The sequence below is a fragment of the Salvelinus fontinalis genome, chromosome 16, assembly GCF_029448725.1.
Source record: "Salvelinus fontinalis isolate EN_2023a chromosome 16, ASM2944872v1, whole genome shotgun sequence".
Classification (NCBI taxonomy): domain Eukaryota; kingdom Metazoa; phylum Chordata; class Actinopteri; order Salmoniformes; family Salmonidae; genus Salvelinus; species Salvelinus fontinalis.
In genome coordinates this window covers 46,405,820-46,433,685 of record NC_074680.1, presented here as the reverse complement: position 1 = coordinate 46,433,685, position 27,866 = coordinate 46,405,820, and the positions used below count along the sequence as shown (strand labels likewise).

Sequence of the window (27,866 nt, the reverse complement as noted above, 5' to 3'; positions counted from 1 at the left end):
CAGCTATCTTTATGGGGACGGGCGTCTGGCTGTTACAGTTACAGCTACGAGACACAACAGAAACATAGTGTTGGGCCCCAGTCACAGCTATCTTTATGGGGACGGGCGTCTGGCTGTTACAGTTACAGCTACATAGGAAACATCATGTTACAGCAAGGAGACAAACATATTAACAACTTGTAACAGAGGACTTATAGCTACAATACTAAATAAATAACACGTACGGGAGAGGATTGGCTCAGAAACTACGACTACAAGAGTGTGACGCTGCGAGCAATGCCCAGGATGTGTTCCAAGTCTTTCAGGGATTCACACACACACACACACTGATAATGTATGAACAGTGAGTTGTTTTGGATAAAAAATCTTCTGCTAGGTAGTGTATATTATTATTACAATGAGAATGTGAAAGAGGAGGTTTACAATCTCTGTATGCGTGAGACGATGGTGTTGAAGGCAGCCTGGATGTCTGCTGTAGTGCAGGTACACACCACCGGGAGGTGCTGGCTCTGGAGAACACCTGACAGATACTGAAACAACGGACGGAAGAGAATAGAAACAGTCTGAGAAAAGAGGAAAATAAAAACGAGAGATAGAGACGGCCGAAGAGAAATGTAATGTGAGAATAAGTGGTTGTTAAAGAGAAAGAAAAAGTTTGAAGTTATTCGTCATTATAATCTATTGTTCCCTTTCGGTCGTCATGGAGACAAAGAGTGATCGCTCCAACGTTTTCACTTTCTCTATGTCATTTCCTGTCTCTTACCTGGCCCTGCCAATCAGATGTGTTGATGAGGATGATGCTGTCAGGTAGCTGGTGGTCAGACACCAGGATGTGGTTGAGCTGGTCATACACGGTCTTCCTGGGGATCTGGGGACGGGGAATATACTTATGGAAGACATCGAAAAGAAAGGCCATTTGGAATAGTAAATTCATCTCACATCCAAGACACAATCACTAGAAACATTTATATATTAAAGTTACAGACTCGGTATTCTGACTTGATTGGCCAGCGATCGTACTAATACAACCAACCCCCCCCCCCCCCCTCCACTGTTGCTTCACCAGAGAGACAATGTGATTTTATTTACAGTCTGCTCCTCCTCCTACCTGTAGATGGCAGTGTGTGTCGAGGGAGCGTTCGTTATCCAGGCTGTTGGCTCTCTCGTTCTGTGGTCTGTTGGGCTGGCGCTCCTTTAGGGATGTACTCCTCCCTCTCCTCCCCGCCAACTTAGGTTCCTGCCTGGGGAAGACATGAGAATGGACACTACAATGAGGACAGGGCAGGGCCAGCATGAGGGGGATTCAGGGTAGGGCAGTGCAGGAGGTAGGGGAGGTAGGGGGTGGGAGGGGAGGTAGGGATTGGGAGGGGAGGTGGGAGGGGAGGTAGGGGGGGTAATTTTTACATGTAGGTGGGGGTAAAGTGATGCATATACTGTATGTTCCCAACATCTGAATGGGTCGACTGGTTTCCTACAAACTGAACCCTGGACTGAACAAGCTGAAGTTGAGAAGACACTCAGCAATTCATCCTTCCCAGATTCCTTTCATCCCGGTCTTCTCACTTCCTTATCAACATACATTGGAGAAGAAGGTTTTAAAGAAAGGGACCATATGGACCTTTCTCCTCCAATAAGGAGGCGAGGAGACAGGAGGCGAGGAGACAGGATGCGAGGAGACAGGAGGCGAGGAGACAGGAGGCGAGGAGACAGGAGGCGAGGAGACTGGAGGCGAGGAGACAGGAGGCGAGGAGACAGGATGCGAGGAGACAGGAGGCGAGGAGACAGGATGCGTGGGGGGAATGGCGTAAGGATGAACTGAGAGAGTCAGTATTTACCATCTGTTGGAAGGGATGATGAGGGACTCGGTCTTCTTCATCTTGCCAGTAGGGGGCAGCTTCTCCAGGAAGGTGTCCATGTTGTCCATCTCCAACTCTGTAGTGGGGGTCACTGCCTCTGGTTGCTCTTCCTGCTGGGACGGAGCAAAGACAGGGACAATGTATTGTTTTGGCGATGTGATGTACACTGTATACTTGGAGCATGTTGATATTTGTAAACTGACTGGGTCTTTAATTGCCCCTGAGGTGGTGATATTTGTAAACTGACTGGGGGGGTGATATTTGTAAACTGACTGGGTCTTTAATTGCCCCGGAGGGGGTGATATTTGTAAACTGACTGGGTCTTTAATTGCCCCGGAGGGGGTGATATTTGTAAACTGACTGGGTCTGTAATTGCCCCTGAGGGGGTGATATTTGTAAACTGACTGGGCCTTTAATTGCCCCTGAGGGGGTGATATTTAAAAACTGACTGGGTCTGTAATTGCCCCTGAGGGGGTGATATTTGTAAACTGGCTGGGCCTTTAATTGCCCCTGAGGAGGGTGATATTTGTAAGCTGACGGGGTCATTAATTGCCCCTGAGGGGGTGATATTTGTAAACTGACTGGGCCTTTAATTGCCCCTGAGGGGGTGATATTTAAAAACTGACTGGGTCTTTAATTGCCCCTGAGGAGGGTGATATTTGTAAACTGACTGGGCCTTTAATTGCCCCTGAGGGGGTGATATTTAAAAACTGACTGGGTCTTTAATTGCCCCTGTAGGGGGTGATATTTGTAAACTGACTAGGCCTTTAATTGCCCCTGTAGAGGGTGATATTTGTAAACTAACTGGGTCTCTAATTGCCCCTGTAGGGGGTGATATTTGTAAACTAACTGGGTCTCTAATTGCCCCTGTAGGGGGTGATATTTGTAAACTAACTCGGTCTTTAATTGCCCCTGAGAGGGTGATATTTGTAAACTAACTGGGTCTAAGATAATACTTACAAATGAGCCCTTCTCTGAGACACTGTCCACCTGGAACGTGGCTCCGCTGCTCTTGGTCTGGTCTGGTTCCATCTGGAGGGAGAACAGAAGAGAGGGAGTTGAAACTGAGGGACAACAATGGAGGAGAATAGTTACCACTTATTACTGATGGGGTTACTGACTGGGCTGGTGTGGTTCTGTCTGTTACTAACCGGGCTGGGTGGTTTTGTCTGTTACTGACCGGGCTGGGTGGTTCTGTGTTACTAACCGGGCTGGGTGGTTCTGTGTTACTAACCGGGCTGGGTGGTTCTGTGTTACTAACCGGGCTGGGTGGTTCTGTGTTACTAACCGGGCTGGGTGGTTCTGTGTTACTAACCGGGCTGGGTGGTTCTGTGTTACTAACAGGGCTGGTGTGGTTCTGTGTTACTAACCGGGCTGGGTGGTTCTGTGTTACTAACCGGGCTGGTGTGGTTCTGTGTTCCTAACCGGGCTGGTGTGGTTCTGTGTTACTAACCGGGCTGGATGGTTCTGTCTGTTACTAACCGGGCTGGGTGGTTCTGTGTTACTAACCGGGCTGGGTGGTTCTGTGTTCCTAACCGGGCTGGTGTGGTTCTGTGTTCCTAACCGGGCTGGTGTGGTTCTGTGTTACTAACCGGGCTGGTGTGGTTCTGTGTTACTAACCGGGCTGGGTGGTTCTGTGTTACTAACCGGGCTGGGTGGTTCTGTATTACTAACCGGGCTGGATGGTTCTGTCTGTTACTAACCGGGCTGGGTGGTTCTGTGTTACTAACCGGGCTGGTGTGGTTCTGTGTTACTAACCGGGCTGGTGTGGTTCTGTCTGTTACTAACCGGGCTGGATGGTTCTGTCTGTTACTAACCGGGCTGGGTGGTTCTGTGTTACTAACCGGGCTGGGTGGTTCTGTCTGTTACTAACCGGGCTGGGTGGTTCTGTCTGTTACTAACCGGGCTGGGTGGTTCTGTCTGTTACTAACCGGGCTGGGTGGTTCTGTCTGTTACTAACCGGGCTGGGTGGTTCTGTGTTACTAACCGGGCTGGTGTGGATGCCGATCTCTGTCTGAGAACTGGAGAGAGAAAGGTCCTCGAAATATGGTCTGCAATACGGAAATAGTGTCTTTAACACAAGTGCAAACATCATGAATGTAGAAAACAAATGTTTTAAATGCATTTGCTGTAACAGTTGGAGCCGATTGAAAAAGCACCAAATACATCTGAGTGATAGCAACTTAATACACGGACACAGGCATATACACAACAAACCATGTGTGTATATTAGCTTTGTGCACGGGGGCATTGTCATGCTGAAACAGTAAAGGGCCTTCTCCAAACTGTTGCCACAAAGTTGGAAGCACAGAATCGTCTAGAATGTCATTGTATGCTGTAGCGTTAAGATTTCCCTTCACTGGAATTAAGGGGCCTGAACCATGAAAAACATCCCCAGATGTTTATTCCTCCTCCACCAAACTTTACAGTTGGCACTATGCATTAGGGCAGGTAGCGTTCTCCTGATATCCGCCAAACCCAGATTAATACGTCGGACTGCCAGATGGTGAAGCGTGATTCATCAACCCAGAGAGAGAGTGTCCACTGCTCCAGAGTCTAATGGCGGCGAGCTTTACACTACTCCAGCCGATGCTTGGTATTGCGCATTGGTATTTTAGGCTAGTGTGCGGCTGCTCTGCCATGGAAATCCATTACATGAAGCTCCTAATAAACAGTTATAGTGCTGACGTTGCTTCCAGAGGCAGTTTGGTACTTGGTAGTGAGTGTTACATGAGTGTTACAACCGAGGACAGATTTTTACGCACTTCAGGATTTCGGCAGTCCCTTTCTTTGAGCTTGTGTGGCCTACCACTTCCCGGCTGAGCCGTTGTTGCTCCTGGACGTTTCCACTTCAAGATAACAGCACTTACAGTTGACCGGGGCAGCTCTAGCAGGGCAGAAATTTCACGAACTGACTTGTTGGAAAGGTTGCATCTTATGACGGTGCCACGTTGAAAGTCACTGAGCTCTTCAGTACGGGCCATTCTACTGCCAGTGTTTGTCTATGGAGATTGCATGGCGGTGTGTTCGATTTTATTCACCTGTCAGCAACGGGTGTAGCTGAGATAGCCGAATCCACTAATTTTAAGGGGTGTCCACATACTTTTGTATATATAGTGTAAGTACAAACTGAAAACTAGTCCCACTCACTTGAGCTTGGGTTTCGGGGTGCTGAGGACACTGTCGTCATCGTCAAGTTCTGGTCCACTGTCACTGGGGTTCTCAAACTCCAGACTCTCGAGGTCCAGATCCTCCTCTACCTCTGGAGGGGGCTCAGCCGGGTCCTGCTCCGAGTCCAACACCTGGAACATTCAGAGAGACACACACACACAGGCACACACGCACAGAGAGAGAGAGAGAGACAGGTGGGGAGGTAGAGAAGTAGAGGGAGAGTGGGAGGTGGAGAGGGGGAGAGTCAGAGAGAGAGTGAGAGGGTGAGAGAGGGCACACAAGAGAACAGATTTTTAACAGTTGTATGAAACCACTGAGAAAAGGAAATTAAAAAGTATCCGAGAAGTGTCGAGTAATATAGACAGATTTAACGTTAGTTACCTCGTCGGAGACTCTAAACCTCTTCAGCAGGGCCACAACTCTCTGTTTAAAGTTCTGCTGCTAAAACGCAACAGGACACAGAAACAACTACAAGTCAGCCCCATCACAACAACAACCTGTCAGTTACCAGGGGTGTATTCACTAGGAACCACACCGAAGCAAACGGAATGAAACTATGCAACGCCGTTTGGGTCTTTGCGTGTAAAAAAAAAGTCAAATAAGCTTGTTGACCAATCAGGACCTGAATATGACTGCACGTCACATAATAATTGAACGCGTTCGTTCATTTTTCACGTAGATATTACACATTGATTACAATATCAATCGTATGTCACACCGATTCATCGATACGTATGCTATGATGCTGGTAAAGTTGCCTCTCGCACCTACAGTGCTGATCATAAAACAAGCTAGCTAGCTCAGGGATACAAACAATATTCTTCCCCAAAAACATAGCAAAACGACATAATCTGTTTCAGTAGCTATAGTTAGTTAGCTAACTATATAGCTAGGTGTTATTATCTAAAATAACCCTAACTTATAAGACAGTTCTTATTTGATTAATGGTGGTCGGACCCATCTATGTGAAGTTAGCCACAATTGTGGACTTTGCGGTTAGCCTTCAAAATAAAAGTATGTCGTTGACGGTGACACAAATTAATACAAATAGTAGAATTATACCATAATTGAATAGATTGTGCTAAACGAGGTCGGAATGTTGTTATATAAAATCAACAAAAGACAATCATTTGTTAATTTGACAAATCTGGATGTGTTATACTTTAGAGTTGCATTGTGGGCATCCTTATTTCACTGTACATCCTTACCTATGGATTGTGGATCAATGACATGGGGTATCAGTCTACTCAGTGACACCCAGAGAACATTAGCATCGTAGCTCTTATTGCGGGACTCTGAAACAACTGTGAATTGAGCCACATGTATTGTCAACGTATGTGTATTGAACACTATTCCCGAGGAAAAACAATACTGCGTGGATATTTTGGAGTCTGATAACTCTGAGGAGGACGTTGGGGAAAAAATATCTTGGGTATTGAGTAGACTGATACCATATTTAATTTATTCCCAATCATTAGGTAAAGCTGTGCAGTGCAATATGAATGTCAATACACACAATAGGCTGACTGGGGAGGTGATTTCACACAGTCACAGTCCCGCGATAAGAGCTACAACGCTAGTATTTGAATAAACTCTTCACAGTTGTGTTCTGTGGGTGTCAACGAGTAGCCTGATACTCCATTTCATTGCTCTACACTCCAACCTTGTTTTTAACATTATCTCGTCTAAATATGGCATGATTCCACCAATTGTAACCTTCTGCATCACTTTAAAAAAGTTATTTTGATTTTTGAAGGCAACCCGCAAATTCCACTATTGTGCCTAATCCTTATTGTGGCTAGCTTCACAACACATAACCCGGTCCGGTCGCGACTCACTAGCCAGATGAGGCTAGCTGGCTGCTTATAACGTTAGCTTTGGGTAACAGGGTTAATTAAGGTTCGGACACTTTTTTTTCAAATGTCGCCTAAAATGACAAACCCAAATCTAACTGCCTGTAGCTCAGGACCTGAAGCAAGGATATGCATATTATTGACACCATTTGAAAGGAAACACTTTGAAGTTTGTGGAAATATGAAATTAATGTAGGAGAATGTAACACATTATATCTTGTAAAATATAATACAGAGAAAAAAACACGCGTTTTTTGTGTTCCATCATCTTTGAGAAAGGCCAATATATGACTTAGGAATCTAGGCACAATTTAGATTTTGGCCACTAGATGACAGCAGTGTATGTGCAAAGTTTTAGACTAATCCAATGAACCATTGCATTTCTGTTCAAAATGTTGTATCAAGGCTGCCCAAATGTGCCTAAATTGGTTTATTAATACATTTTCAAGTTCATAATTGTGCACTCTCCTCAAACAATAGCATGGTATTCTTTCATATAGCTACTGTAAATTGGACAGTGCAATTAGATTAACACGAATTTAAGCTTTCTGCCCATATCAGATATGTCTATGTCCTGGAAAATGTTCTTGTTACTTATGTAACCGATGTGAAATGGCTAGCTAGTTAGCGGTGGTGCGCGCTAATAGCCTTTCAGTCGGTGACATCACTTGCTTTGAGACCTTGAAGTAGTGGTTCCCCTTGCTCTGCAAGTGGCGCGGCTTTGTGGAGTGATGGGTAACGATGCTTCGTGGGTGACTGTTGTTGATGTGTGCAGAGGGTCCCTGGTTCGCGCCCGGGTCGGGGCGAGGGGGACGGATTAAAGTTATACTGTTACACTTACAACCTCATGCTAATCGCATTATTGCACATTAGCTCAACCTTCTCGTGGAGGTTTTAAGTAGTTGGCTAGCTATTTATTTTCATGAACTGAAGTTCAATTTCAATAGACGAACAACAAGTGGCTACCTAGCTAATACTTACTCACAATGATTCCTAAATCATTGTTAAGAATAATGAAAAATGACTGCAGTTTCTACTGATCGTTGTTTTCAGGCTGGTTGTATTGGTGCTAGCTAGGTACCAAGCTAAAGCTAGCTACCCCAGAAGTGAATGACTCTTTATTACCAACGCGGTATTGTAAACACATCGTTCGTGGCCGGTGTTTGCTTGTTTGCAGACTTTTTCTGTACAGCTTTGACAGTGCTACTGATAGTAGTGGTGGCACTTGGCTTGCACGTGCAAATTCAGCACACGCAACATTCTCTAATAGAATTGTGTTAATTGACGTGTCAAATTAAAAGATTATTTAAAAGATTATCTTTTTTGACACGCAAAAGACCCAAACGACGTTCCATATTAAAACAGGGACGGGACCCTACATGAATTTGTCCAATAAGATATACAGTACAAAAACAATGCTAAATGTTTTGTTAACAGTGTACACTAATGAATACACCCCAGTAGATGGAGCCCTAGAGCTCGACTATAGTCAACAACCAACGTAAAGGAAGATGAACAAGTGCTGTCAATTCACCAGCATCTTAGACAGAGAAGCAACAACAACAACAACACAAACAAACAACAACACAAACAAACAAACAAACAACAACAGCAAAACAAACAACAACAACAAAACAAACAACAACAACAAAACAAACAACAACAACACTGCTGAGACATTGTGAATTACAGTAAATTTCACAGTAAAAACCTATATAAACTTTAGCTTGCTGGGCATAGCATGATGACCAAACACTCAAGGGTGTCCTTCCTCTCGTCTCTTACCCTGGTGATTGAAGCAGTTCTTACGATGGACCTCCTCTGCTTCTTAGGCTTCCTCACATCATACTCATCATCCTCCAGGTCCTGAAGAGACACTCACACAGACAGACGCAGGCACGTTATCAACCAAATACAGTATAAATACACTCCAGGTGTGAATGTCTTCAGTGAGGAGGACAGTGTAGGGGACAGAGGAGTCCTTTCTGAATGTCTTCAGTGTAGGGGGACAGTGTAGGGGACAGAGGAGTCCTTTCTGACTGTCTTCAGTGTAGGGGACAGAGGAGTCCTTTCTGACTGTCTTCAGTGTAGGGGACAGAGGAGTCCTTTCTGATTGTCTTCAGTGTAGGGGACAGAGGAGTCCTTTCTGACTGTCTTCAGTGTAGGGGACAGAGGAGTCCTTTCTGATTGTCTTCAGTGTAGGGGACAGAGGAGTCCTTAATGTCATCATAGAGGACTGAGTAGAAGACAGTATTATATTTGTACTGACCTGACCCTGAACAGCATCATCACTGGCCTCCTGCTCTGAAGAGAAACTCTCATACTCCTCCTCCGAGTAGTTATCTGGAGCACAACACACACACACACACACACACACACACACACACACACACACACACACACACACATTGAGCTGAAGAAGACCACATCACAGGCTGCCAGGGCTTCATCATACATGCTTTCAGATTTCACAAGCAGTAGTGAGGTACATGAGGTTCAGTAGTGTGGTACATGAGGCTCAGTAGTGAGGTTCAGTAGTGTGGTACATGAGGTTCAGTACTGAGGTTCAGTAGTGAGGTCCATGAGGCTCAGTAGTGAGGTCCATGAGGTTTAGTAGTGTGGTACATGAGGTTCAGTACTGAGGTTCAGTAGTGTGGTACATGAAGTTCAGTACTGAGGTTCAGTAGTGTGGTACATGATGCTCAGTACTGATGTTCAGTAGTGAGGTACATGAGGTTCAGTAGTGTGGTACATGAGGTTCAGTACTGAGGTACATGAGGCTCAGTACTGAGGTCCATGAGGTTCAGTAGTGTGGTACATGAGGTTCAGTAGTGTGGTACATGAGGTTCAGTAGTGTGGTACATGAGGCTCAGTAGTGTGGTACATGAGGCTCAGTAGTGTGGTACATGAGGTTCAGTAGTGTGGTACATGAGGTTCAGTACTGAGGTACATGAGGCTCAGTACTGAGGTCCATGAGGTTCAGTAGTGTGGTACATGAGGTTCAGTAGTGTGGTAAACGAGGTTCAGTAGTGTGGTACATGAGGTTCAGTAGTGTGGTACATGAGGTTCAGTAGTGTGGTACATGAGGTTCAGTAGTGTGGCACATGAGGTTCAGTAGTGTGGTACATGAGGGTCAGTAGTGTGGTACATGAGGGTCAGTAGTGTGGTACATGAGGTTCAGTAGTGTGGTACATGAGGTTCAGTAGTGTGGTACATGAGGGTCAGTAGTGTGGTACATGAGGTTCAGTAGTGTGGTACATGAGGTTCAGTAGTGTGGTACATGAGGTTCAGTAGTGTGGCACATGAGGTTCAGTAGTGTGGTACATGAGGTTCAGTAGTGTGGTACATGAGGTTCAGTAGTGTGGTACATGAGGTTCAGTAGTGAGGTTCATGAGGTTCAGTAGTGTGGTACATGATGTTCAGTAGTGATGTTCAGTAGTGTGGTACATGAGGTTCAGTACTGATGTTCAGTAGTGTGGTACATGAGGTTCAGTAGTGTGGTACATGAGGTTCAGTAGTGTGGTACATGAGGTTCAGTAGTGAGGTACATGAGGTGCAGTAGTGTGGTACATGAGGTTCAGTAGTGTGGTACATGAGGTTCAGTACTGATGTTCAGTAGTGTGGTACATGAGGTTCAGTAGTGTGGTACATGAGGTTCAGTAGTGTGGTACATGAGGTTCAGTAGTGTGGTACATGATGTTCAGTAGTGTGGTACATGAGGGTCAGTAGTGTGGTACATGAGGGTCAGTAGTGTGGTACATGAGGTTCAGTAGTGTGGTGCATGAGGTTCAGTACTGATGTTCAGTAGTGTGGTACATGAGGTTCAGTAGTGTGGTCCATGAGGTTCAGTAGTGAGGTCCATGAGGTTCAGTAGTGTGGTCCATGATGTTCAGTAGTGAGGTACATGAGGTTCAGTAGTGTGGTACATGAGGTTCAGTAGTGTGGTCCATGAGGTTCAGTAGTGTGGTACATGAGGTTCAGTACATGAGGTTCAGTAGTGTGGTCCATGAGATTCAGTAGTGTGGTACATGAGGTTCAGTACTGAGGTTCAGTAGTGTGGTACATGAGGTTCAGTAGTGTGGTCCATGAGGTTCAGTACTGAGGTACATGAGGTGCAGTAGTGTGGTACATGACGTTCAGTACTGATGTTCAGTAGTGTGGTACATGACGTTCAGTAGTGTGGTACATGAGGTTCAGTAGTGTGGTACATGGCGTTCAGTACTGATGTTCAGTAGTGTGGTACATGAGGTTCAGTACTGATGTTCGTAGTGTGGTACATGACTTTCAGTAGTGTGGTACATGAGGTTCAGTAGTGTGGTACATGGCGTTCAGTACCGATGTTCAGTAGTGTGGTACATGAGGTTCAGTACTGATTTCGTAGTGTGGTACATGAGGTTCAGTAGTGTGGTACATGGCGTTCAGTACTGATGTTCAGTAGTGTGGTACATGAGGTTCAGTACTGATGTTCGTAGTGTGGTACATGAGGTTCAGTAGTGCGGTACATGAGGTTCAGTAGTGTGGTACATGGCGTTCAGTACTGATGTTCGTAGTGTGGTACATGAGGTTCAGTAGTGCGGTACATGAGGTTCAGTACTGGGGTTCAGTAGTGTGGTACATGAGGTTCAGTAGTGTGGTACATGAGGTTCGGTACTGGGGTTCAGTAGTGTGGTACATGAGGTTCAGTAGTGTGGTACATGAGGTTCAGTAGTGTGGTACATGAGGTTCAGTAGTGCGGTACATGAGGTTCAGTAGTGTGGTACATGAGGTTCAGTAGTGTGGTACATGAGGTTCAGTACTGGGGTTCAGTAGTGTGGTACATGAGGTTCAGTAGTGTGGTACATGAGGTTCAGTAGTGTGGTACATGAGGTTCAGTAGTGTGGTACATGAGGTTCAGTAGTGCGGTACATGATGTTCAGTAGTGTGGTACATGGCGTTCAGTACTGATGTTCAGTAGTGTGGTACATGAGGTTCAGTACTGATGTTCGTAGTGTGGTACATGAGGTTCAGTAGTGCGGTGCATGAGGCTCAGTACTGGGGTTCCATAGTGTGGTACATGAGGTTCAGTACTGGGGTTCAGTAGTGTGGTACATGAGGTTCAGTAGTGTGGTCCATGAGGTTCAGTAGTGTGGTACATGAGGTTCAGTAGTGCGGTACATGAGGTTCAGTAGTGTGGTACATGAGGTTCAGTACTGGGGTTCAGTAGTGTGGTACATGAGGTTCAGTAGTGTGGTACATGAGGTTCAGTACTGGGGTTCAGTAGTGTGGTACATGAGGTTCAGTACTGGGGTTCAGTAGTGTGGTACATGAGGTTCAGTAGTGTGGTACATGAGGTTCAGTACTGGGGTTCAGTAGTGTGGTACATGAGGTTCAGTAGTGTGGTACATGAGGTTCAGTAGTGTGGTACATGAGGTTCAGTACTGCGGTACATGAGGTTCAGTAGTGTGGTACATGAGGTTCAGTAGTGTGGTACATGAGGTTCAGTACTGGGGTTCAGTAGTGTGGTACATGAGGTTCAGTAGTGTGGTACATGAGGTTCTGTAGCGCGGTACATGAGGTTCAGTAGTGTGGTACATGAGGTTCAGTAGTGCGGTACATGATGTTCAGTAGTGTGGTACATGGCGTTCAGTACTGATGTTCAGTAGTGTGGTACATGAGGTTCAGTACTGATGTTCGTAGTGTGGTACATGAGGTTCAGTAGTGTGGTACATGAGGTTCAGTAGTGTGGTACATGAGGTTCAGTAGTGAGGTTCATGAGGTTCAGTAGTGTGGTACATGATGTTCAGTAGTGATGTTCAGTAGTGTGGTACATGAGGTTCAGTACTGATGTTCAGTAGTGTGGTACATGAGGTTCAGTAGTGTGGTACATGAGGTTCAGTAGTGTGGTACATGAGGTTCAGTAGTGTGGTACATGAGGGTCAGTAGTGTGGTACATGAGGGTCAGTAGTGTGGTACATGAGGGTCAGTAGTGTGGTACATGAGGGTCAGTAGTGTGGTACATGAGGTTCAGTAGTGTGGTGCATGAGGTTCAGTACTGATGTTCAGTAGTGTGGTACATGAGGTTCAGTAGTGTGGTCCATGAGGTTCAGTAGTGAGGTCCATGAGGTTCAGTAGTGTGGTCCATGATGTTCAGTAGTGAGGTACATGAGGTTCAGTAGTGTGGTACATGAGGTTCAGTAGTGTGGTCCATGAGGTTCAGTAGTGTGGTACATGAGGTTCAGTACATGAGGTTCAGTAGTGTGGTCCATGAGGTTCAGTAGTGTGGTACATGAGGTTCAGTACTGAGGTTCAGTAGTGTGGTACATGAGGTTCAGTAGTGAGGTTCGGTAGTGTGGTACATGAGGTTCAGTAGTGTGGTCCATGAGGTTCAGTAGTGAGGTTCAGTAATGTGGTACATGAGGTTCAGTAGTGTGGTCCATGAGGTTCAGTACTGAGGTACATGAGGTGCAGTAGTGTGGTACATGACGTTCAGTACTGATGTTCAGTAGTGTGGTAGGTCCCGTGTGGCTCAGTTGGTAGAGCATGGCGTTTGCAACGCCAGGGTTGTGGGTTCAATTCCCACGGGGGACCAGGGTTCAATTCCCATGGGGGGACCAGGATGAATATGTATGAACTTTCCAATTTGTAAGTCGCTCTGGATAAGAGCGTCTGCTAAATGACTTAAATGTAAATGTAAATGTGGTACATGACGTTCAGTAGTGTGGTACATGAGGTTCAGTAGTGTGGTACATGGCGTTCAGTACTGATGTTCAGTAGTGTGGTACATGAGGTTCAGTACTGATGTTCGTAGTGTGGTACATGACTTTCAGTAGTGTGGTACATGAGGTTCAGTAGTGTGGTACATGGCGTTCAGTACCGTTGTTCAGTAGTGTGGTACATGAGGTTCAGTACTGATGTTCGTAGTGTGGTACATGAGGTTCAGTAGTGTGGTACATGGCGTTCAGTACTGATGTTCAGTAGTGTGGTACATGAGGTTCAGTACTGATGTTCGTAGTGTGGTACATGAGGTTCAGTAGTGTGGTACATGAGGTTCAGTAGTGTGGTACATGGCGTTCAGTACTGATGTTCGTAGTGTGGTACATGAGGTTCAGTAGTGCGGTACATGAGGTTCAGTACTGGGGTTCAGTAGTGTGGTACATGAGGTTCAGTAGTGTGGTACATGAGGTTCAGTACTGGGGTTCAGTAGTGTGGTACATGAGGTTCAGTAGTGTGGTACATGAGGTTCAGTAGTGTGGTACATGAGGTTCAGTAGTGCGGTACATGAGGTTCAGTAGTGTGGTACATGAGGTTCAGTAGTGTGGTACATGAGGTTCAGTACTGGGGTTCAGTAGTGTGGTACATGAGGTTCAGTAGTGTGGTACATGAGGTTCAGTAGTGTGGTACATGAGGTTCAGTAGTGCGGTACATGATGTTCAGTAGTGTGGTACATGGCGTTCAGTACTGATGTTCAGTAGTGTGGTACATGAGGTTCAGTACTGATGTTCGTAGTGTGGTACATGAGGTTCAGTAGTGCGGTGCATGAGGTTCAGTACTGGGGTTCCATAGTGTGGTACATGAGGTTCAGTACTGGGGTTCAGTAGTGTGGTACATGAGGTTCAGTAGTGTGGTCCATGAGGTTCAGTAGTGTGGTACATGAGGTTCAGTACTGGGGTTCAGTAGTGTGGTACATGAGGTTCAGTAGTGTGGTACATGAGGTTCAGTACTGGGGTTCAGTAGTGTGGTACATGAGGTTCAGTAGTGTGGTACATGAGGTTCAGTAGTGTGGTACATGAGGTTCAGTAGTGCGGTACATGAGGTTCAGTAGTGTGGTACATGAGGTTCAGTAGTGTGGTACATGAGGTTCAGTACTGGGGTTCAGTAGTGTGGTACATGAGGTTCAGTAGTGTGGTACATGAGGTTCAGTAGTGTGGTACATGAGGTTCAGTAGTGCGGTACATGATGTTCAGTAGTGTGGTACATGGCGTTCAGTACTGATGTTCAGTAGTGTGGTACATGAGGTTCAGTACTGATGTTCGTAGTGTGGTACATGAGGTTCAGTAGTGCGGTGCATGAGGTTCAGTACTGGGGTTCCATAGTGTGGTACATGAGGTTCAGTACTGGGGTTCAGTAGTGTGGTACATGAGGTTCAGTAGTGTGGTCCATGAGGTTCAGTAGTGTGGTACATGAGGTTCAGTAGTGTGGTACATGAGGTTCAGTAGTGTGGTACATGAGGTTCAGTACTGGGGTTCAGTAGTGTGGTACATGAGGTTCAGTACTGGGGTTCAGTAGTGTGGTACATGAGGTTCAGTACTGGGGTTCAGTAGTGTGGTACATGAGGTTTAGTAGTGTGGTCCATGAGGTTCAGTAGTGTGGTACATGAGGTTCAGTAGTGCGGTACATGAGGTTCAGTAGTGTGGTACATGAGGTTCAGTAGTGTGGTACATGACGTTCAGTAGTGTGGTACATGAGGTTCAGTAGTGTGGTACATGACGTTCAGTAGTGTGGTACATGAGGTTCAGTAGTGTGGTACATGACGTTCAGTAGTGTGGTACAGTACCAGTCAAAAGTTTGGACACACCTACTCATTCAAGGGTTTTTATTTATTTTTACTATTTTCTCCATTGTAGAATAACTAGAACTATGAAATAACACATATGGAATCATGTAGTAACCAAAAAAGTGTTAAACAAATCAAAATATATTTTATATTTGAGGTTCTTCAAAGTAGCCACCCTTTGCCTTGATGACAGCTTTGCACACTCTTGGCATTCTCTCAACAAGCTTCATGAGGTAGTCACCTGGAATGGTGACACCTCAACAGGTGTGCCTTGTTAAGTTTATTTGCGGCATTTCTTTCCTTCTTAATGCGTTTCAGCCAATCGGTTGTGTTGTGACAAGGTAGCGGTGGTATACAGAAGATAGCCCTATTTGGTAAAAGACCAAGTCCATATTATGGCAAGAACAGCTCAAATAAGCAAAGAGAAACGACAGTCCATCATTACTTTAAGACATGAAGGTCAGTCAATCCGAAAAATTTCAAGAACTTTGAACGTTTCGTTCTGGAGTCCTACTGCCTTTACAGCCATGTCTCAGAGCTAACTTGGGCTGAGCCGTACCTGAGTTAGCCCGTACTATAAAGCAGAGCCTTGCTGTGTCACAGCGTACCTGAGTAGTAACCTACCTGAACATTTGATAATTGTTCCCCCCTGCAGAGCAGCCTCTTTGTGGTCTATGAGCTCACTGACTTCAACTTAGCCTCCTCTACATGCCTGGCTGGCTGAAGGACGTCTGATTATGATGGGATGATGCTGTTAACCCAGACTGGTGTCCTAACAATTTAGGAGTCTACAGCCATGCCTCAGAGCTAATCTAAGTTGAACCGAGCCATCCTGTGCCGAAGCCTACCTGAGCATTTGATCTTGGTTCCCTCCTGCAGAGCGGCCTCCTCATAGTCTATGGGCTGACTGGACAGAGAGAAGATCCAGATATCAGCTACTTTACCCAGCATCTCCTTCTGGTTACTGCACAGAGACAGAACCTGGCCCCCCTCCGTAGGCTGCTGCATCACCTGGTGGGGGCAGAGAGACGGACGAGGGAGAGAGATGACAGAAGAAGAGAGAGAGACAAGGAGGGGGATGAGGGAAGGAGAAGGAGATGGAGGGAAGGAAGGAGAGAGAGGAAGGTGGGGGGAGGGAGGGAAGGAGAAGGAGAGAGTGGGAGGGCGGTGCGGGGGAAGGAAGGAGAGAGAGGGAGGTGGGGGGAGGGAGGGAAGGAAGGAGAAGGAGAGAGGAAGGTGGGGGGAGGGAGGGAGGGAAGGAAGGAGAAGGAGAGAGGAAGGTGGGGGGAGGGAGGGAAGGAAGGAGAAGGAGAGAGGAAGGTGGGGGGAGGTAGGGAAGGAGAAGGAGGGAGGGAGGTGGGGGGAGGGAAGGAGAAGGAGAGAGGGAGGTGGGGGAGGGAGAAGGAGAGAGGGAGGTGTGGGGAGGGAGGGAAGGAAGGAGAAGGAGAGAGGAAGGTGGGGGGAGGGAAGGAGAAGGAGAGAGGGAGGTGGGGTAGGGAGAAGGACAGAGGGGGAGGTGGGGGAGGGAAGGAGAAGGAAAGAGGGAGGGAAGGAGAAGGAGAGAGGGAGGTGGGGGAGGGAGAAGGACAGAGGGGGAGGTGGGGGAGGGAAGGAGAAGGAGAGAGGGAGGGAAGGAGAAGGAGAGAGGGAGGTGGGGGAGGGAGAAGGACAGAGGGGGAGGTGGGGGAGGGAAGGAGAAGGAAAGAGGGAGGGAAGGAGAAGGAGAGAGGGAGGTGGGGTAGGGAGAAGGACAGAGGGGGAGGTGGGGGAGGGAAGGAGAAGGAGAAGGAAAGAGGGAGGGAAGGAGAAGGAGAGAGGGAGGTGGGGGAGGGAGAAAGACAGAGGGGGAGGTGGGGGAGGGAAGGAGAAGGAAAGAGGGAGGGAAGGAGAAGGAGAGAGGGAGGTGCGGGAGAGGGAAGGAGGAGAGAGAGGAGTTGAGGGAAGGAGAGAGAGAGGGAGGGGGATGAGGGAAGGAGAAGGAGAGAGGGGAAGGGGGGAAGGAAGAAGGAGGAGAGAGGGAGGGAGGGGGTGGGCTAGATGAATACAGTGCTGAAAGAACCACAATTTTGATGAAAGTATCTTTCAGATCTGTCTCTCTCCCTCTGTTATCAGATCACCTGTCTCTCTCTGCTGTTGCTATCCTCAAAGTCCCAAAAGTAACTATTCTATTTCTGTTAAATTCCAACAAACATGTTCCTGAGAATAATCTCTCTCTCTCTCTCACTCACTCACTCACTCTCTTGTGGTCTCTCTCTATCTCTACCCCCCTCTCTGTCCGTCTATCCATCTCTCTCTATGTACAGACAGGGCCCGGAGAGGGATTCTTCCTCCTCTCAGCTCTATGTGTGCCTGTTATAAAACAGACAGAGTCTCTCAGCCAGGGTCCTGTCTCATTGTGTTCCTACAGCCAGGGTCCTGTCTCATTGTGTTCCTGCCTCAGCCATGTCGATGGTTCCTACAGCCAGGGTCCTGTCTCATTGTGTTCCTACCTCAGCCATATCGATGGTTCCTACAGCCAGGGTCCTGTCTCATTGTGTTCCTACAGCCAGGGTCCTGTCTCATTGTGTTCCTGCCTCAGCCATGTCGATGGTTCCTACAGCCAGGGTCCTGTCTCATTATGTTCCTGCCTCAGCCATGTCGATGGTTCCTACAGCCAGGGTCCTGTCTCATTGTGTTCCTACAGCCAGGGTCCTGTCTCATTGTGTTCCTACAGCCAGGGTCCTGTCTCATTGTGTTCCTACCTCAGCCATGTCGATGGTTCCTACAGCCAGGGTCCTGTCTCATTGTGTTCCTACAGCCAGGGTCCTGTCTCATTGTGTTCCTACCTCAGCCATGTCGATGGTTCCTACAGCCAGGGTCCTGTCTCATTGTGTTCCTACCTCAGCCATATTGATGGTTCCTACAGCCAGGGTCCTGTCTCATTGTGTTCCTACAGCCAGGGTCCTGTCTCATTGTGTTCCTACCTCAGCCATGTCGATGGTTCCTACAGCCAGGGTCCTGTCTCATTGTGTTCCTACCTCAGCCATATCGATGGTTCCTACAGCCAGGGTCCTGTCTCATTGTGTTCCTACCTCATCCATGTCGATGGTTCCTACTTCCAGGGTCCTGTCTCATTGTGTTCCTACCTCAGCCATATCGATGGTTCCTACAGCCAGGGTCCTGTCTCATTGTGTTCCTACCTCAGCCATGTCGATGGTTCCTACAGCCAGGGTCCTGTCTCATTGTGTTCCTACAGCCAGGGTCCTGTCTCATTGTGTTCCCACCTCATCCATGTCGATGGTTCCTACAGCCAGGGTCCTGTCTCATTGTGTTCCTACAGCCAGGGTCCTGTCTCATTGTGTTCCTACCTCAGCCATGTCGATGGTTCCTACTTCCAGGGTCCTGTCTCATTGTGTTCCTACCTCAGCCATATTGATGGTTCCTACAGCCAGGGTCCTGTCTCATTGTGTTCCTACCTCAGCCATATCGATGGTTCCTACAGACAGGGTCCTGTCTCATTGTGTTCCTACCTCAGCCATATCGATGGTTCCTACAGCCAGGGTCCTGTCTCATTGTGTTCCTACAGCCAGGGTCCTGTCTCATTGTGTTCCTACCTCAGCCATATTGATGGTTCCTACAGCCAGGGTCCTGTCTCATTGTGTTCCTACCTCAGCCATGTCGATGGTTCCTACAGCCAGGGTCCTGTCTCATTGTGTTCCTAACCCAGCCATATTGATGGTTCCTACAGCCAGGGTCCTGTCTCATTGTGTTCCTTCAGCCAGGGTCCTGTCTCATTGTGTTCCTACAGCCAGGGTCCTGTCTCATTGTGTTCCTACAGCCAGGGTCCTGTCTCCTTGTGTTCCTACCTCAGCCATATTGATGGTTCCTACAGCCAGGGTCCTGTCTCATTGTGTTCCTACCTCAGCCATGTCGATGGTTCCTACAGCCAGGGTCCTGTCTAATTGTGTTCCTACCTCAGCCATATCGATGGTTCCTACAGCCAGGGTAATGTCTCATTGTGTTCCTACAGCCAGGGTCCTGTCTCATTGTGTTCCTACCTCAGCCATGTCGATGGTTCCTACAGCCAGGGTCCTGTCTCATTGTGTTCCTTCAGCCAGGGTCCTGTCTCATTGTGTTCCTACAGCCAGGGTCCTGTCTCATTGTGTTCCTACAGCCAGGGTCCTGTCTCATTGTGTTCCTACCTCAGCCATATTGATGGTTCCTACAGCCAGGGTCCTGTCTCATTGTGTTCCTACCTCAGCCATGTCGATGGTTCCTACAGCCAGGGTCCTGTCTCATTGTGTTCTTAACCCAGCCATATCGATGGTTCCTACAGCCAGGGTCCTGTCTCATTGTGTTCCTACAGCCAGGGTCCTGTCTCATTGTGTTCCTATCTCAGCCGTATCGATGGTTCCTACAGCCAGGGTAATGTCTCATTGTGTTCCTACAGCCAGGGTCCTGTCTCATTGTGTTCCTACAGCCAGGGTCCTGTCTCATTGTGTTCCTACCTCAGCCATGTCGATGGTTCCTACAGCCAGGGTCTTGTCTCATTGTGTTCCTACCTCAGCCATGTCGATGGTTCCTACAGCCAGGGTCTTGTCTCATTGTGTTCCTGCCTCAGCCATATCGATGGTTCCTACAGCCAGGGTCCTGTCTCATTGTGTTCCTACCTCAGCCATGTCGATGGTTCCTACAGCCAGGGTCCTGTCTCATTGTGTTCCTACCTCAGCCATGTCGATGGTTCCTTCAGCCAGGGTCCTGTCTCATTGTGTTCCTACAGCCAGGGTCCTGTCTCATTGTGTTCCTACAGCCAGGGTCCTGTCTCATTGTGTTCCTACCTCAGCCATATTGATGGTTCCTACAGCCAGGGTCCTGTCTCATTGTGTTCCTACCTCAGCCATATCGATGGTTCCTACAGACAGGGTCCTGTCTCATTGTGTTCCTACCTCAGCCATATCGATGGTTCCTACAGCCAGGGTCCTGTCTCATTGTGTTCCTACAGCCAGGGTCCTGTCTCATTGTGTTCCTACCTCAGCCATATTGATGGTTCCTACAGCCAGGGTCCTGTCTCATTGTGTTCCTACCTCAGCCATGTCGATGGTTCCTACAGCCAGGGTCCTGTCTCATTGTGTTCCTAACCCAGCCATATTGATGGTTCCTACAGCCAGGGTCCTGTCTCATTGTGTTCCTTCAGCCAGGGTCCTGTCTCATTGTGTTCCTACAGCCAGGGTCCTGTCTCATTGTGTTCCTACAGCCAGGGTCCTGTCTCCTTGTGTTCCTACCTCAGCCATATTGATGGTTCCTACAGCCAGGGTCCTGTCTCATTGTGTTCCTACCTCAGCCATGTCGATGGTTCCTACAGCCAGGGTCCTGTCTAATTGTGTTCCTACCTCAGCCATATCGATGGTTCCTACAGCCAGGGTAATGTCTCATTGTGTTCCTACAGCCAGGGTCCTGTCTCATTGTGTTCCTACCTCAGCCATGTCGATGGTTCCTACAGCCAGGGTCCTGTCTCATTGTGTTCCTTCAGCCAGGGTCCTGTCTCATTGTGTTCCTACAGCCAGGGTCCTGTCTCATTGTGTTCCTACAGCCAGGGTCCTGTCTCATTGTGTTCCTACCTCAGCCATATTGATGGTTCCTACAGCCAGGGTCCTGTCTCATTGTGTTCCTACCTCAGCCATGTCGATGGTTCCTACAGCCAGGGTCCTGTCTCATTGTGTTCTTAACCCAGCCATATCGATGGTTCCTACAGCCAGGGTCCTGTCTCATTGTGTTCCTACAGCCAGGGTCCTGTCTCATTGTGTTCCTATCTCAGCCGTATCGATGGTTCCTACAGCCAGGGTAATGTCTCATTGTGTTCCTACAGCCAGGGTCCTGTCTCATTGTGTTCCTACAGCCAGGGTCCTGTCTCATTGTGTTCCTACCTCAGCCATGTCGATGGTTCCTACAGCCAGGGTCTTGTCTCATTGTGTTCCTACCTCAGCCATGTCGATGGTTCCTACAGCCAGGGTCTTGTCTCATTGTGTTCCTGCCTCAGCCATATCGATGGTTCCTACAGCCAGGGTCCTGTCTCATTGTGTTCCTACCTCAGCCATGTCGATGGTTCCTACAGCCAGGGTCCTGTCTCATTGTGTTCCTACCTCAGCCATGTCGATGGTTCCTACAGCCAGGGTCTTGTCTCATTGTGTTCCTACAGCCAGGGTCCTGTCTCATTGTGTTCCTGCCTCAGCCATATCGATGGTTCCTACAGCCAGGGTCTTGTCTCATTGTGTTCCTACAGCCAGGGTCCTGTCTCATTGTGTTCCTACCTCAGCCATGTCGATGGTTCCTACAGCCAGGGTCCTGTCTCATTGTGTTCCTACAGCCAGGGTCCTGTCTCATTGTGTTCCTACCTCAGCCATATCGATGGTTCCTACAGCCAGGGTCCTGTCTCATTGTGTTCCTACAGCCAGGGTCCTGTCTCATTGTGTTCCTACAGCCAGGGTCCTGTCTCATTGTGTTCCTACAGCCAGGGTCTTGTCTCATTGTGTTCCTACCTCAGCCATGTCGATGGTTCCTACAGCCAGGGTCTTGTCTCATTGTGTTCCTGCCTCAGCCATATCGATGGTTCCTACAGCCAGGGTCCTGTCTCATTGTGTTCCTACCTCAGCCATGTCGATGGTTCCTACAGCCAGGGTCTTGTCTCATTGTGTTCCTACCTCAGCCATGTCGATGGTTCCTACAGCCAGGGTCTTGTCTCATTGTGTTCCTGCCTCAGCCATATCGATGGTTCCTACAGCCAGGGTCCTGTCTCATTGTGTTCCTACCTCAGCCATGTCGATGGTTCCTACAGCCAGGGTCCTGTCTCATTGTGTTCCTACCTCAGCCATGTCGATGGTTCCTACAGCCAGGGTCTTGTCTCATTGTGTTCCTACAGCCAGGGTCCTGTCTCATTGTGTTCCTGCCTCAGCCATATCGATGGTTCCTACAGCCAGGGTCTTGTCTCATTGTGTTCCTACAGCCAGGGTCCTGTCTCATTGTGTTCCTACCTCAGCCATGTCGATGGTTCCTACAGCCAGGGTCCTGTCTCATTGTGTTCCTACAGCCAGGGTCCTGTCTCATTGTGTTCCTACCTCAGCCATATCGATGGTTCCTACAGCCAGGGTCTTATATCCCAGGATAGTCCTGTTCTTGTATCTCTTCCTCCTCTGCAGCAGGATCTGGAGCTTGTTACCCTCACTCTTCAGGAAGTGAGGGTACTGAGGATGGATGAAAGACAAGAAAATAGAGGAGAGAGAGGAATCAGTCACAGTGGTCTTAAGTGGAAAACATGGGACGCAGGAGAGTTAATGATTTCTCAATATGCCATTTTTCAGGCCTTCGTCCCTATTGTCTTCCAACAGGTGGCGTCACTGGTATGCGCCAATAGTTCCTCGACCAAGCGGAGACAGAGTTGTTGCGCAATCGGACTTATATACACAATATAAATGACCTTGTGTTATCTTTACCTGCAGTGAGAAGGTGAGAGCCAGGTCAGTCTCCACTGAGCCACTAGGGGGCAGCACTATCTCATGGGACCTCAGGATCCTCTTGGAACCCTAGGGGAAAGGGAATCACACATCACCAGACTGTTGTGTCAGTCAATACAGCCATTGATACCATAATGCAAAACATCTGCTAAACTCCAACAGTCAACCAGCAGGTAACAAGCTAATGTACAGGAAGTGAAGTCAACTAGCAGGTAACAAGCTAATGTACAGGAAGTGAAGTCAACCAGCAGGTAACAAGCTAATGTACAGGAAGTGAAGTCAACTAGCAGGTAACAAGCTAATGTACAGGAAGTGAAGTCAACTAGCAGGTAACAAGCTAATGTACAGGAAGTGAAGTCAACCAGCAGGTAACAAGCTAATGTACAGGAAGTGAAGTCAACTAGCAGGTAACAAGCTAATGTACAGGAAGTGAAGTCAACTAGCAGGTAACAAGCTAATGTACAGGAAGTGAAGTTAACTAGCAGGTAACAAGCTAATGTACAGGAAGTGAAGTCAACTAGCAGGTAACAAGCTAATGTACAGGAAGTGAAGTCAACCAGCAGGTAACAAGCTAATGTACAGGAAGTGAAGTCAACCAGCAGGTAACAAGCTAATGTACAGGAAGTGAAGTCAACTAGCAGGTAACAAGCTAATGTACAGGAAGTGAAGTCAACTAGCAGGTAACAAGCTAATGTACAGGAAGTGAAGTCAACCAGCAGGTAACAAGCTAATGTACAGGAAGTGAAGTCAACCAGCAGGTAACAAGCTAATGTACAGGAAGTGAAGTCAACCAGCAGGTAACAAGCTAATGTACAGGAAGTGAAGTCAACTAGCAGGTAACAAGCTAATGTACAGGAAGTGTGTGTGCGTGTGTGAGTGTGTGTGTGTGGTCTAACTCATGTAGTGTTGATTCACAGGTGTGTTCCTGCCGTACCTACAGCCAGGTGTGGTGTGAAAGGTCATAACTTTACCTGGATCTTGACAGCGATGACCACAGAGATGAGCTCCTTGTCCAGCTCCCTCAGTACCACCAATCTCTTCAGAGTCAGACTGCACAACCTGCACACAGAAGACAGATCGAGAACAATCAGGCCTAATATAGACTCATGTACACTGAGTGTACAAAACATTAAGGACACCTGCTCTTTCTATGACAGACTGAATGACCAGGTGAATCCAGGTGAAAGATATTATCCCTTATTGATGTCATTTGTTAAATCCACTTCAAACCATGTAGATGAAGGGGAGGAGACTGGTGGTTAAAGAAGGATTTTTAAGCCTTGAGACAATTGAGACATGGATTGTGTCTGTGTGCCATTCAGAGGGTGAATGGGGAAGACAAAATATTTAAGTGCATTTTAACAGGGTTTGGTAGTAGGTGCCAGGAACCAGTTTGTGTCAAGAACTGCAACGCTGCTGGGTTTTTCACACTCAACAGTTTCCCGTGTGTATCAAGAATGATCAACCACCCAAAGGACATCCAGCCAACTTGACACAACTGTGGGAAGCATTGGAGTCAACATGGGCCAAGCGTCCCTGTGGAACGCTTTCAACACCTTGTAGAGTTCATGTCCTGACGAATTGAGGCTGTTCTGAGAGCAAAACGGGACTAAACTCAATATTAGGAAGGTGTTCGTAATGTTTAGTATACTCAGTGTATACGCATACACACCTTGTTCATGTAAATAAACAAAAACGACAATGTTGAGTAAACAGATAATTCACTGTATGCCCACAAACCAAGCGTTCATCAACTGTTTACCAATAACAACACCACCAAAGACATGAATCAGACATCACAACCCAGCCTTGAACCGACGTACTGTACAGCTCTCATCTGCTGTGTGTCCTTCTTTGTGATTCGAGAGGAGCCTCACTATTTCATGGAGGAAACTGATTAGCCTTGCTGTTGTCTAACCGCTCCGCTTCTTAGTGATCCTACAACTCATCGTGACGTTATCTGACTGTTGTCAGAATACACTGGGATACCTCTCCCATCTCCATCCAAAAAGACACAATTCAGAGTAGTGGGGGAAAAACACAACTTTTAAAAAGAGAGATGGCAGAGAACAGGTTGGTCTTTATTGAGAGAGTGTCTCAATATGGGACTCTGACTAAAAGGTGCGGTAGATATCTTTGTCACAACTGGAGGAGGATTTAATAAGGCCCTCGCGATGTTTGACTCACTTCCTAGGAAAATAAAAAATGTGTTTCTCTCTCCCTCTCTTTCTTTTTCTTTGTTTCTTTGTTTCTTTGTTTCTTTCTGTTTGACTCTCTCTTCACTTTATGTTGGTTCCCACAAGAGAAGCTGCTTGGGAAACCTGGCTTCTAGGGTGGCTAAATGGCAGCAACTTTCCCAGAATCCCCAGGTTTGGAGTAGCCTGGAGAAATCCCGTCTGTTTGGTGCTAACATTGCACTCCTTGCAACTCTTTTTCATGTTTGGCAAAGAAATTAGGTACAAGGACTGGAATGTTAGCACCAAACAGGTTCTAGATTTTGGGAGGCTTGCAACCTGTTAATAGCCTATAACACTGTGGGAAATAGTGTCTGTTTGTCTCCTAAACACCTGCCTGTCATGCAGTGTTCCTTCACCTCAACATGAATCATTATTTTACTGAGTTACAGTTCATATAAGGAAATCAGTACATTTAAATAAATACATTAGGCCCTAATCTATGGATTATAGAGATGCATCATCATGTTGGTCTCAGATACCTTAAAACAAAGGTAGGGGTGTGGATCAGAAAACCAGTCAGTATCTGGTGTGACCATCATTTGCCTCATGCAGCCCAACACATCTCCTTCACATAGAGTTGATCAGGCTGTTGATTGTGGCCTGTGGAATGTTGTCCCACTCCTCTTCAATGGCTGTGCGAAGTTGCTGGATATTGGAGGGAACTGGAACATACTGTCATACACGTCGATCCAGAGCATCCCAAACATGCTCAATGGGTGACATGTCTGGTGAGTATGCAGGCCATGGACGAACTGGGACATTTTCAGCTTCCAGGAATTGTGTACAGATCCTTGCGACATGGGGGCTGTGTATTATCATGCTGAAACATGAGGTGATGGCGGCAGATGAATGACACGACAATGGACCTCAGGATCTCATCACGGTATCTCTGTGCATTCAAATTGACATCGATAAAATGTAATTGTGTTTGTTGTTTGTAGCTTAGGCCTGCCCATACCATAACCCGACCGCCACCATGGGGCACTCTGTTCACAATGTTGACATCAGCAAACCGCTCGCCCACATGACTCCATACACGCTGTCAGCCATCTGTCCGGTACAGTTCAAACCAGGATTCATCCAGAGTGCCAGTGTTCATCAGAGGTGAGCATTTACACACTTCAGAGTGCCAGTGGCCATCAGAGGTGAACATTTACACACTGAAGTCGGTTACAACGCTGAACTACAGTCAGGTCAAGACCCCGGGGAGGACGACGAGCACGCAGATGAGCTTCCCTGAGACGGTTTCTGAGAGTTTGTGCGGAAATTCTTCAGTTGTGCAAATCTACAGTTTCATCAGCTGTCCGGGTGGCTGGTCTCAGACGATCCCGCAGGTGAAGAAGCCGGATGTGGAGGTCCTGGGTTGGCGTGGTTACACGTGGTCTGCGGTTGTGAGGCTGATTGGACGTACTGCCAAATTCTCTAAAACAACATTGGAAGCAGCTTATGGTAGAGAAATTAACATAACATTCTCTGCCAACAGCTCTGGTGAACATTCCTGCAGTCAGCATGCCAACTGCACGCTCACTCAAAACTTGAGACATCTGTGGTATTGTGTTGTGTGACAAAACTGCATATTTTAGAGGCCTTTTATTGTCCCCCAGCACAAGGTGCACCTGTGTAATGATCATGCTGTTTAATCAGCTTCTTAATATGCCACACCTGTCAGGTGGATGGATAATCTTGGCAAAGGAGAAATGCTCACTAACTGGGATCTAAACAGATTTCTACACAACATTTGAGAGAAATAAGCTTTTTGTGCGTATGGAAAAATGTTGGGATCTTTTATTTCAGCTCATGAAACATGGGACCAACACTTTACATGTTGATTTATATTTTTGTTCAGTATAGTAATATAAATAACACAGATCTAGCTGTTTTATGCAACCTGTTACCCCACCTCAACATTCCCCACAATGCCGTTACCCCACCTCAACATTACCCACAATGCCGTTACCCCACCTCAACATTACCCACAATGCCGTTACCCCACCTCAACATTACCAACAATGCCGTTACCCCACCTCAACATTACCCACAATGCCGTTACCCCACCTCAACATTACCCACAATGCCGTTACCCCACCTCAACATTACCCACAATGCCGTTACCCCACCTCAACATTACCCACAATGCTGTTACCCCACCTCAACATTCCCACAATGCAGGTACCCCACCTCAACATTCTCACTATGCGTTACCCCACCTCAACATTCTCACTATGCGTTACCCCACCTCAACATTCCCACTATGCCGTTACCCCACCTCAACATTCCCACTATGCCTTTACCCCACCTCAACATTCCCACTATGCCGTTACCCCACCTCAACATTCCCACTATGCCGTTACCCCCACCTCAACATTCCCACTATGCCGTTACCCCCACCTCAACATTACCCACAATGCTGTTACCCCACCTCAACATTATCCACATTTCCGTTACCCCACCTCAACATTACCCACAATGTCGTTACCCCACCTCAACATTCCCACTATGCCGTTACCCAACCTCAACATACCCACATTTCCGTTACCCCACCTCAACATTCCCACTATGCCGTTACCCCACCTCAACATTCCCACTATGCCGTTACCCCACCTCAACATACCCACATTTCCGTTACCCCACCTCAACATTCCCACTATGCCGTTACCCCACCTCAACATTCCCACCTTGCCGTTACCCCACCTCAACATTCCCACCTTGCCGTTACCCCACCTCAACAT

At 47.4% G+C, this 27,866-nt stretch overlaps 1 protein-coding gene across 2 annotated transcripts in view; it reads right to left on the bottom strand.

Moving 5' to 3' along the window:
• Nucleotides 1–27,866, bottom strand: part of LOC129813263 (phosphofurin acidic cluster sorting protein 2-like) — a 124,933-nt gene that overhangs the window by 16,840 nt on the left and 80,227 nt on the right. Inside the window, exons 2-15 of one of the 2 annotated variants that reach the window (XM_055865571.1) lie at nucleotides 23,872–23,959; nucleotides 22,880–22,969; nucleotides 22,505–22,630; nucleotides 16,262–16,424; nucleotides 9,150–9,223; nucleotides 8,666–8,746; nucleotides 5,409–5,468; nucleotides 5,007–5,158; nucleotides 3,844–3,907; nucleotides 2,817–2,888; nucleotides 1,836–1,969; nucleotides 1,109–1,241; nucleotides 764–868; nucleotides 424–530 (exon numbers count right to left, since the gene is read on the bottom strand). In XM_055865571.1, coding sequence (XP_055721546.1) covers nucleotides 424–530; nucleotides 764–868; nucleotides 1,109–1,241; nucleotides 1,836–1,969; nucleotides 2,817–2,888; nucleotides 3,844–3,907; nucleotides 5,007–5,158; nucleotides 5,409–5,468; nucleotides 8,666–8,746; nucleotides 9,150–9,223; nucleotides 16,262–16,424; nucleotides 22,505–22,630; nucleotides 22,880–22,969; nucleotides 23,872–23,959 — 1,449 coding nt within the window. The remainder of the gene's footprint in view (nucleotides 1–423; nucleotides 531–763; nucleotides 869–1,108; nucleotides 1,242–1,835; nucleotides 1,970–2,816; nucleotides 2,889–3,843; nucleotides 3,908–5,006; nucleotides 5,159–5,408; nucleotides 5,469–8,665; nucleotides 8,747–9,149; nucleotides 9,224–16,261; nucleotides 16,425–22,504; nucleotides 22,631–22,879; nucleotides 22,970–23,871; nucleotides 23,960–27,866) is intronic. The other variant, XM_055865572.1, reaches the window with a different exon arrangement.